Source organism: Channa argus, chromosome 15 (genome assembly GCF_033026475.1).
Source record: "Channa argus isolate prfri chromosome 15, Channa argus male v1.0, whole genome shotgun sequence".
In the NCBI taxonomy this organism is placed as follows: domain Eukaryota; kingdom Metazoa; phylum Chordata; class Actinopteri; order Anabantiformes; family Channidae; genus Channa; species Channa argus.
The window spans coordinates 14082275-14093926 of record NC_090211.1 but is presented as its reverse complement, the minus strand read 5'-3'; the positions used below and the strand labels follow the sequence as shown (position 1 = coordinate 14093926).

The following is an 11652-nucleotide window of genomic DNA, read 5'->3' as shown; positions in this document are numbered from 1 at the left end:
ATAGTTAGAAAGTGTTTCAGATGAAAACGGCTTAAAGACAGTCGAGCTGCAACTCAACAGCATCTTTGGAATTTTGTATCTTTAAAAACAATAACAAAAAACTTTAAACATATAAAATCTTCTACATGCAAAGAATGTAAAACCACAAAGTGACTGAGACTAAATCCACAGGTCTTGTGCTCTGCAGAGATGGTTTGTGGCAAATTCTGGATTCTGCTGGTTCTCTGCGCTGAACAAACCTGTAATGTCAACAAGACATTGTGACAAGTCAAATTCAAAATCCAAAATTTTCAATTGTTAATTTAAAACATCACATTAACTAAATATTTCTGTGTACATGCTATGGATCACTACAATTAGAAACACTGTCTCATAATTGAGGTGTTTTGAAAAGATCTTCACCATATTCAACATGTGTTTTACCCCATCAGTGACATTTATTCGTCTGGCTTCAGTTCTTTGTAGTACTGCTTCACCAGTTCAAGCTCCTTTGAAAACACTAAAGAAAAAAATAAAGCTTATTGTTTAGAATAAATTCATTACCAGTTACTGAAGTTTATTGATTTATTTATTTTGAGAATATATTTACAGAATTGTCAGTGATTTATGTATATAAATGCTTTTATTGTGATCTTGTATGTTTTCTATACCTGGGACTGGGTAACCATCTGTCTTGAGTGAAATCTCCAATGCTTGGTTCAGGGTCTTCTCCATTGTCTCCAGGATTGTCTCCTGTTTCAGCATCAAAATAAACTTAATGACTACATGTGCTGTCATGTGAACGACCTGCAGCATATTTCACTACACTATAATTGTATCTCATATTATGAAATTTCACAAACCATCAACTTCATCAGGTGGTGCAACATAACATCTTTAGCCTTCTCAAACATGATGTTCTTCAAATCACGTATGTTCAGCTCAATAGTGTCCCTCATGTTCTTCAGCTTGTCTGGTCCTCTAAATGCTGCTGCTTCTATAATAATAAAAAACTTTTTTTAATCAAAAATACATTTACTTAAAAATTAAGATGATTGTACTGAAAGTGTGACATGTTATAGTGACAGCTTGTATATGTCAGGGTTTTCTTTAGTACTTTGATAGCATTCTTGCATGGTTTCCTCAATTGTCTCAATCAGACTCGTGTAGATTTTTTTCTTACGCTCCCGGATGATTTTGTTGAGATTTGTTTTCATTGTTTCTTCCTTATAGAGAAAACAAAGAGTAGATCAACATAAATATAACTTTTACATGAATTAAGGGTCATATTTTCTCGGTCAACACTTGCTGACCTGATTTTTCAGTTTATCACACAACTGTTGATATTGTCATAATGAACATGTTTGTACTCTCATCCACCTCTGTGTGCAGAAATGTCAGCTGCAGTTCAAGATGTTTGTACTTTTCAATCAGCTTTTCTGTGTTAAGTGAAAACATACTGATGACTCCATTGACTGGTCCACATTTTCCTTCATTTCTGAAAACAAGTTAACAAGTTGACATGTTTCATGTTTAATAGGCAGCACTGACAGTGAAATAACTTGTAAATATCATTTTCCATAACAGTACATTCAGGCAGTTATACAGTAATGTTTATGTTCTCAATACTCCATAAAATGGACCAACATAGGGCTGTGTGTCCTGAATAAGTGATTTCTTACGGGAAGGTCTTCCTGAATTCCTCATCAATGCTTTCGGTCAGGCATGAAGATAAGGTCAGATTGAGGTTTATTTGTTTCCCTTTTTTCGGTTTGTAGACACCTCCATTCTCAACCACACATGTCAGTGTTTTGTGATGACCACAACCTGATTTTGTCTGAGACAAAACAGACAAAAAATATCTTTATTACATTTAAGATATAATTATAGTGCAAATTTAGTTTTAAGTTTAATGTTGTTAAAATACATACATGTAAGATCTTCTTCATATTTGCTTCACATGAAGTTTTAGCTTTTTCAACCCCCTCATTAAGGCATTTTTCAAAAGCAGAGTAAGTTGCTTCCATTGATTCTCTCACTTTCTCAAGTTCTTGCCTTATTTTTTCTTCAAGGTCTGTTGATGCATCTTTTTTGTTCCCAGGCTGAAATCAAAAACGAAACTTTCAGCATTAAAAGTAAAAACAAAACTTGAGGGGTTTTCTTTCATACTTATATACATACTATGAAATTCCTTTATTCCTGAGTATGAACACTTTAATAGAAGAATAGAATCATACTGTATTGTCATATTCATACTGCACATACATGTTACAATGAAATTCTTTCTTTGCTTTCACACATCCTCTCGGGGGGAGAAGTGGGCAGCCACAGGGGGGCACCTGGGGAGCTAGTGCTGAGTGTCTCACTCAGGGACACACCTGGTGTATGGCCTGGGATTTGATCCCACTGCCCTCTGCAGACCAGCCAGACAAATGCCCTCAGAATTACGTACGATTTTACAAGTTTAGTTCAGTGACTATGTGAATCAAATCCTTTAATGCAATAAATGAGTTTGACTCAGGGTCCAACCTAACACAGCCAGCAAATGAACACCACTTTGGTCCTGGTAGGTTTGTCTAAATACTGTGCTTGCTAGTGCAGTCAGCACAGTACAGTAGCTGTAGTAATTACAAATGTAGTATTATGTGGAATATTTCAGGTAGAATAACTTAACTATAGCAGGTTTCTTGCCATTTCAGATTATTCAAATGCACTGTAGGCTACTTCTATTCAAGGGAACACCTTTATATGTCTATCAAAATTTAGTCCATATTGAATTACATTTAATCAGCTGTTTAAAACTGATATAATATTAATTTGACAGATGTTTTGCACTGTCCATAAACTTTACTGATGCAGATGACTCCTTAAATGAATATAGTAACATAACTACTACATTGGGGTTGTGCTTTTTCATTTGAAATGTCACACTGTTCTGTTTTGATGTATCTGTCCTCTGTGAGAGCAGCAGGCCTGCTGTTTGTGTCTCATAGTCCTGCATGGCACAAAGAGTGGGCGACGAATCAAAATCTGGACAGTGTTAATGAGATCCAGAGCTCTTAAAGTGAAGATGTAATGTTCTACAAGCAAGCATTCCTAGTATTTATACAGCACACTGACAGCAGGGCCCAGTTTTAGTGCATCAATGCTATTTCAGAGTTTGATTAGAGATACAGTGTATTAAGTTGTGATGTTTGATACATTTTGTCATCAATATTATTAAAACCTGAACTCGCGGGATAAGCCGAAAGAGAAAAAAAAAATTTTTTAAATGTATTTTTACCACAGCTCTGTATATGAATATAGGTGAAACACTGCAGCATTTATTAAAAAAAAACAATATTCTTACTTATATATAATTCACACAAATTTTAAAAGTCAGTCATATGACATTTCTATGTTTTAGTGTTCAGTGGTATTTCATACGTTATATGTTATGAATATTAGTTTTATGAATATCAATGACAATCAAGAGAAACAAAAAACAAATATTACTTGATCTTACCACTTCTGTACTCCTGGCTCCCTGAATCAGAGAGAGAATCCCATGAGCTCTAGAAACATAGTTTAATGTCTCTGAGTGACAGTCATTGAGATTTTGCAGAAACTCCTGAAGTTTGGGTATTTCTGTAAAAAAAATAAAAATAAATATATATTAAATAGCATGATCTGATAGTCATCCACGTCAAAGTGTTGTTAAAGTTGTAAAGGTAAACAAATCAAAGCGTGTATTTGAAAGGTTTTCTCTTATATGGAGACTCCACTTACCTGTGTCATCTGGATTTAGACGTTTTGGTTTTAGAAACTCTTTGGAGCTCACTGTGAAGACTCTGAAACAGTCATCACTGAAATGTTTCTGAAAAAGGAGGTTAGATTTGAAGTAAAACCTCTAGTTGTAAACCAATTTAACAGTTCTCTGTGAGTCTTTGCCGTAAAACTCACCTTAATCCTGTTTAGATTGTTGAACTGTTTGCTCACTTCGTCCTTGGCTTTCATGTTGCTTTTAAATAAGAGAGCACAAGCAGCTGCTGAACTACATAGAGAAAGCAAAAAGTTATTTTATTAAAGTTATTTTGAGGAATTTACATGTAAGCCTTTCTATTACGATTACTGGGAGTTTTTAGATAAAGGACTGTGCAAAGGTTTTAGGCACTTTTAAAGTAATTCTTTAAAAACACACCCAATTGTCTCATTAATGCCAAAGACATTAACCCTAAATGCACCACCAGTCATAGAACTAGCAATAGGAAAATAATCTTGCAATGGATGGTATGCCCCCATCCTACAGACAGACAGAAGACTTTTAGGGTACAGTGGTAAGTTCAGCAAGGTGTTTGGAACAACCTGTCAAATTTCTTAAAAACTGCATGGAAGTGTCGTATCTGTACGCTTAAGACAAAGGGTGATCACACTAAAAAAAGATTTCATTTAGGGTTTTTTCTTTTACTGCACTTCAAATAAAGTCATAAACAAAGACAATAAAGGTATTACTTTGAAAGAATTCTGTCTACTGTTAGTGAATGCTTCCAATTTTTCCTATTAGAACACACAGTTTGCAGTGACCTGTCTTTTACACCCCAGACAGGAAGTACAGTGTCATACTTAAAATAACAGTACAATTTTACAAGTACAACCTGTGCTAATAGTATGGTAACATGAGCCCTCAGCCACAACACACATCTGTGTCTATTTTAAATGCTTTTCTATGTGATTTTTGCATTTGAAAAATCTTACTCATCATCTAAATCTGCAACAAGATCAGACTTAGTGCAGATAAAGTGGATGTGTTGACACTCGCCACCATTTCCCATGAGGCTACTGGCACTTTCCAGGATCTCCCAGGATTCTTTCTCTGCTGCAGCTCGATTAATTTCAGTCACAATCCAGACAGTAGAGCATCGTCCAACAATCTGAATGGGCATAACAGTAAATTAAATATGAATAATTAAATATTAATGCTTTGTGATGACATTGTTTTACAGTTTTCAGTTAAAATGCAGTTAGAATACACAATAAACAGCAGTGCATGTTAATAAATTACCCCTTTCCACATTGTATCTCTGCTCTTGTTACGGTCCCCATTTCCAGGAAAGTCCACAAGTGTGACATGCTGGAGAAGACTATTACAAGGCACTCTGACAGTCACACACTTGACTAGTGGCCAATACCACCTCCTTCCTTCTGCCTCTTTTGAGTCACTTCTTGTGTATTTCACAAATTTTGCCGATAATTCCTTGGCCTGCAATAAACAATTAAATGAAAGTACAGCACAAGGCACTTTAATTATATTTATATGTACATTAGAAATGATATTTAAAGCAAGTGTTGATCCATGGTGAACAGTACAGGTCTTGCTGGCCTGCCAGGAAGAAATGCTGTTAACTGAGATAAAATAATTACTATTTATATTTATTTTAATCTTTTAGTTAGCAATAATTTTTAACATGAGAATGGACCTTTTGTCTGTGTCTATGCCCATTACCTCAAAGACATTACTATGAATGTTCAATACAATGTAATCTTATAACCTGTCAGAATGTTTGCTGTTGATGATACATGTGTTTAGTCTTACTTACTGTTTCACATGTCAAAATCTTCCTCCTGTAACAGAGAAACTCTGGAATTTCTCTGAAATATTTGATGTCCATGAGGTTTTCAGGGGCTTTGTTCTTCCACTCCTCTCCATACAATGCTGACAGCTTTTCAACAGTGTCACAATAATCCCCATCTCTTTCCTCATCTGCTTTAGCCCCAAGAATATAAAACAAGTACCACAACTCATCTTTCCACTCCTAAAAATGAAAAGAAAATTTATATTCAACTTTTTTACATTTAAAGTGTGAATGTAAAGTAAATCAGCATTAGTTGATCAACTACAACATAACTTTTTGTAGGTTTAAGTAAACATACACACTTTCAGGTTATTTTACCTCTTTTGTAATGAACTCAATCTCAGCCTCATACTTTAGGTTGAGCATATTTGCCTCCACCTTAATCATGACCGTGGAACACGCACTGATACTTCCAGATGGAAGAAGGTCCTTCTCTTCAATGATGGCGTTTATCAAAGAGCTTTTTCCAGCCCCAGTTTTACCAAAGATGCCGACCAGCTCTCTCTTGTCTGTTTCCAAATCACTTATTGTACTCCTGTGGCAAAAAGAATTTAAATATTGAGTCTACCCTAAATATATTTGTGAGTATTTACAAAAACTATCTTTACAAACTGAATCCGATTTTCTTTATGTCCTCCAGCGACTGTTTCAGAAACTATTAGTTAATACATTTTGTACTGTTTATGTGACACTTGTGTACACACTGACTGGCAAGTCTAAGATGTCTTGGTGAAACCATCCCCTGGTCAGGAGCGGATCCAAACCTATGGATGGATTATAAAAAAACATCACACTTACTTGAGGAAAGCATTGAGCTTCGTGTCATCTTCAAGATGGAGTCTCTCATAGGTGTATCTCATGATGGTTTTCACATCAGACAGTATGATTTGCTCTGTTAGAGTAAAGGTAAAGAACTACTTAGCAGGAACTATAGCCACTAAATTAAATAAATTGTATTTAAATTTTAATCTAGAATACTGTATTTTTTGCTGTTATACCTTTGTGTCGTCTTGTTATAGAGGCTTGTTGTTGTTTCCTTGGTGGTGACTGGATGTTGCTGCACTCACCCAGATGGTCCAACTTTCTCTTTCCTTATTTTTTTTTTGTTAAAAAAGCACCTTGTGTGAAAGAAGTTGCATGTGCCTTCCATATCTTACAAAATTACTAACAGTAAAGACGTGCAATTAATACAATACCTTGTATATCCGCTTTATCACCTATGTCACTGGTGGATGGCAAAACCTGGGGATGAACATTCATATTTGTTAAGACAAAGTGCGATCACATTATATTCACCTTGGTGTTGTCATTAAACTCACAGCTTTACATTTCCTATACAGGCTTCTACTTTTCATGTTTATATATAAAAAAGGGAGGTGGAGACCATAAAAGCGTTTATCCGTAAATACATGCACACAAATAAATAGTGCTATTGTTACAGGCCTGTGAAATTCATTATCATATTTACCTGAGCAGAATCAGCTGTTTCTTCATGCTGCAGAATAAATTAAAGTATCTTTAAGACTGTAAACTTTTGAGCAATCATTGAAAACATAAAAGTGTTTAAGGTATCAAAATTCTAGTAAACACCATTGTAAATAATAAGACATTATATTCTGTCATGTTTGGGTGCCATTATACAGATGGTACAGTTGTACTGTATCAACATTAAAATACAGAATTTGTGCACATCTGGTGCAGAACATTACCTTTAAAGCCTTCAGTCTCTTCTTAAATTTTGCCCTCGGCCCCACTATTGGGATCAAATCACTGATTTCTTGATCCTCAAGACATTCAAAGCTTTCTTTGTCAATAGCTTGATCTGCAATCAAAACAATATTGAGTTTAAAAAATCTTATCATTTTAAATGGATCTTTATAAGAATAGAAACAGATATGCAAAGCTGATCATTTTAAGACAGTGCTATTAGCCATTTATGTGCAGAATTTATACAGAATTTTGTATTTTATTAGTTCATCTTGATCTCAGTATTAATTGCGTGTTATTTTACTTAAGAATAAAGTAAAATATTTTTATGTTTATTAGAGGTTTTAAAATTTTCAGAAGATTACATCCCACTTGTCTAACATCAGTGGCTGCCAAAGAAGCACGACAATACTTTACCTTTAAATTTTACAATCCAATCACTGAGACCCCATTCAGTCAATTTGTTGCAAACAAAATCATCCATGTCCGAAAACAGCAACTGAGTGATGAAAAAAAAAACATTTAAATAAATATCTACTCAATGACTTTTATTTGACAGTTCACTTCACTGGAAATATATCAAAACAAATTCACAGTAATGTACAACAACCTGAATAAATGACTTAATAATGCCCCAGTCTTGGTAAAAATATAAAACCTCCTTAGAATGTTTTTTTTTTCCTGCAAATGTGCCTAGTTCAAGCATTTGTAATTTGCTTTATGGTTTTTATTTTTATAACCTTCTGTAAGAAGGATGTGTTTTATTTTGAAAGGACAGCCAACACATAATAATAACGAAACTTAACAACGGTAGAAGACGGTAAAAGGTAACAAATGGAAATAAAACAAGACTAAAGACATTAAGGAGACGGTAACAGATAGTATCATTTTGTATTTAGCTCCAAAGGACGCTACAAAGCGAGTTAGGAATTAAGCATAAATGAAGAGGATTATTTTTTGGAATATTATGTAACTGTTAAGTCTTTCAAACGTGAAAGCATCAGTAACTAAAGTTGTACCACCACTACTTTGTTCTACACTAAAATCTTTTAGTCACAAAAGAAAAATGAAAGGTAACACTATACAGAGTGGATTGAAAATATATCAATTTAAAAGGAAAGAACTTACATTTTCTTTGTTCCTCTTCAACTAACAAACCACTGCTCTGTTGTGCAATGCACTTTGACATCCTTCTTTTATGCTGTCCCACCCCTCAACAAAGTTACCTCCTCTCTGCACAAAAAGCAAGTTCAGCAAGATCAATGCAAAAACAGAAATGCAGTGCAGAATCACAGATATAGCACTGTTACTAATTTCATGAGATTCATTTGTAAACTGTTACTAATATAGGCAGTAGAAATTTAGTAATGATACGGTAACATAAAGATGGTTATGACCATGAAAAATGCAGAAACAATCTGGCAATGAGTGAATGCAGGAGGGGGGTATAAATACTATGGGGGAAGCAGTAAACCAGTAACAGATGAGGAGGGATGTGGTCAGGACAAGTGCAGAATCTGAAAAAAGACAGAGGACATCATGTTGGGAGGAAGGAAGCATGAGTCTGTCAAAATGTCATATTGTATATACAGAGGCACTTCTGCCAATATGCAGGCTAGGCAGCTGTTTGGGGTCCCAGCCCCGTAGGGGGCGTTTAAGGGCTGACAAAAGTTAAACTATGTACAGCACTGACACTACCAGTCGGACACATCTCTAAGAGGGCCTGACGGTCACTCCCTTGCAAGTAGGACATGATTCGGTGTAAACCAACAGGTTAAATGAAACAAAGAAACCCAGCTGGTGAAAATGAAGAACAACAAAAAGAGTTACATTGTATCTTTGCTCTTGTTACCGTCCCCATTTCCAGGAAGCTCCACAAGTATGACATGCTGGAGAAGACTATTACAAGGCACTCTGACAGTCACACACTTGACTAGTGGCCAAGTCAATTTTTGTGTATTTGAGAATTTTTTTAGTTGTTTAGTCTGCAATAAACAATAAAATCAAAGTATATTACAAGGCACTTTGATTTACATGTACATTCAAGTGTTTTTCAAAATAAGTTTTGATCCTTGGTGGACAGCAAAGGTCTAACTGGCCTAGTGGAAGATAAAAAAAAAATACTTATTTTAAATTTGAACTAATAAGCGTTGACTTTTAATACAACATGTGTGTATGTCCATGTTTAGGACGTTTCTAAGACCTGTTTCAATACTGTGTAATCTGTCAAAGCTGTTACAGTGCTCAAAAGCAACATTTATCACTTTTTATTTTAATTTTGTTAAATTACTATTGTGTTAAACCAAACTGCAATGGCTGCAATGCATTTAAACCTGAGTAATTCCAAATTCATATCATCTGTCAGAATGTTTGCTGTTGATGATGCATGTGAGAACTGTTTAATCTTACTTACTGATTCACATGTCAAAATCTTCCTTCTGTAACAGAGAAATTCTGGGATTTCTCTGAAATATTTGTTGTCCATGAGGTTTTCAGGGGATTTGTCCTTCCAGTCCTCTTCAAACACTGCTGACAGCTTTTCAACAGTGTCAAGTTAATCATCATCTTTTTCCCCTGCTGCTCTATGCCCAAGAATATAATACAAGAATGTAAACCAGCAACAGCAACTGCACCATAACTTTTCAACTTGTTTCAAGTAATCATAAACATATTCATTTCATTTAACCTCTTTTGTAACAAACTCAATCTCTGCCTCAAACATTAGGTTGTGCGTATTTGCCTCCACTTTAATCATGACTGTGGTACAGGCACTGATGCTTCCATGGGGCAGAAGATCCTTCTCTCCAATGACGGCATTTATCAAAGAGCTCTTTATACATATTTGTGACATATCAGTAGAAACGTCCCTCCCCCACTTTGAGCAGAGTCTATTCACAGTGCAAATTGCATGGCTAGGATGCTGGGGAAACCATTGGCCTAAAGCAAAATCGTGTTAAATTAACACTTCGAGAGCAAATTTACTTGTCGCTGAGCTTTGATGGGCATTACTATTCAATAGTATTAATGACTGGGACCGTGGAGCTGCTCATCTTGCAGACAGCAGACCTGTTTATCAAACTCTGACTGGTCAGGCGGAAGATTGGCCTTTTTCTAAAATGATTCAAATACAAAAGGACTGGTTAAAATCAGGATGAACTGCTACAATGCCTGCCGGGCTCTACATAGTGCTGTGCTAACATTCACGAGCGTCCGACCTTATGGTCGGTAGGCAGCAACTCTGTCAAGTGAGCCACTGCTGCCCACTGCCCCCTGTTATTCTGTTATCTAAGTTTCTGTATAATGATTCAGACTTTAAAGAGGCGGCGAAAATAGGTGGGGGGAGGCCTCAGCTCATTTACATATACAATTACATGCCCACTAAAAACAAAGCATCTGCCAGTTCCCTGAAAAGCTGACTATTGTGGGGGAAGAGTAAATTTAGATAATTAGCAAACAGGCAAACAAGAAGGGCTTATTAAAGACCTCACAAAGAAGACAAAGAGTCACAGGGTTTGTCATGTTTAGAGGACTGCTTAAGATCACTGTAGGCACTTTGTTGTTACAACTGACATTGACAGATAACCATTTGTTAGTTTGGATGAGGTAATAATTGAGGTTAGCTCAGCGAGATCTATGGTTAAAAGACTGTCTAAGAGTGATTGGGGCCTTATTGATGACTCTAGCACTGTTGTACGTGAGGATCTATCTGTAATGTTTGGGGGGAGGATCTGGTAAATTTGTAAGCGGGTCAGATCTGGTGAATTAAAAAGCCTAATTAAAAAGTTTTAAGTTGTTTTTACTAAGGTTGCATAATGTGACTTTATGTTGTTTTTAACCATAGTTCATCAGTTGATCAGTTGTTGTATATTGTTTTGTGTTAGCTGTCTGCTTTCTATATTTTTCACGTTGTGTTTTTATTTTTTTGGCTGTGTAACATCTGACCATGGGACAACAGTTGAAAATTAGCTTTTGGGTTCATGCTGACACATTTACAAATATGTGAAATATTGTCCCTAAAATAAAAAACTAAAAGTAAATTAACCAGTAAGTGGACAAATTGCCTTTTTATCTGATGTAAAAATATTTACAGGCTTGTTGTGGCTGTTTCCTTTAATCTTTCTTAAGGTGGTTTTGTTTTCCCATGAAACTACCGCAACCCTCTTACAAAACATCCACTGTAAAGAGAATGCTGACTGACACGCCTGGATGCACATACGGAATTGCAGTTTTGTGTGTTGGGCTTTTGTGATATCTATATGGTAAACTTGAAGCACTGAAAGGTTTGAAAGACAAAACAGCATAATCCACAGACTTTTTTTTTAGCAGTTTAATTTTTCTTCTATAGAAAAACACT

At 35.5% G+C, this 11652-nt stretch overlaps 1 protein-coding gene across 3 annotated transcripts; it reads right to left on the bottom strand.

Annotated features, from left to right (window-relative positions):
• Positions 1-61: 61 nt before the first annotated feature.
• LOC137099331 (nuclear GTPase SLIP-GC-like) lies at positions 62-8533 on the bottom strand. Of its 3 annotated transcripts, none has more exons than XM_067476039.1 (22): positions 8427-8531; positions 7716-7797; positions 7301-7413; positions 7060-7086; positions 6788-6833; positions 6590-6682; positions 6390-6483; positions 5910-6126; positions 5556-5771; positions 5021-5218; positions 4714-4889; positions 3922-4012; positions 3748-3835; positions 3485-3606; positions 1911-2081; positions 1662-1816; positions 1360-1477; positions 1097-1205; positions 843-976; positions 651-732; positions 403-499; positions 62-239 (listed from the first exon to the last, which is right to left on the bottom strand). In XM_067476039.1, exons 2-21 carry the CDS (start codon positions 7780-7782, stop codon positions 438-440), a joined length of 2379 nt encoding a protein of 792 aa, XP_067332140.1. In that variant the 5' UTR covers positions 7783-7797; positions 8427-8531; the 3' UTR covers positions 62-239; positions 403-437. The 3 variants fall into 3 exon arrangements, with proteins under 3 accessions (XP_067332140.1, XP_067332139.1, XP_067332141.1); XM_067476038.1 differs by having other exon boundaries at positions 424-499; XM_067476040.1 differs by lacking the exons at positions 62-239; positions 403-499; positions 651-732; positions 843-976 and having other exon boundaries at positions 1293-1477; positions 8427-8533.
• Between the last annotated feature and the right edge of the window lie 3119 nt (positions 8534-11652).

Bases quoted from the DNA above. Each gene is read 5' to 3' on its own strand.
- LOC137099331 (XM_067476039.1), bottom strand. From the start codon at position 7,782: ATGGATGATTTTGTTTGCAACAAATTGACTGAATGGGGTCTCAGTGAT. The intron at 1,817-1,910 runs GTATGTATTTTA...GTTTTGTCTCAG, and splicing joins ATATGAAGAAGATCTTACAT to ACAAAATCAGGTTGTGGTCA. The intron at 733-842 runs GTTTGTGAAATT...ATGCTGAAACAG, and splicing joins ACCACCTGATGAAGTTGATG to GAGACAATCCTGGAGACAAT.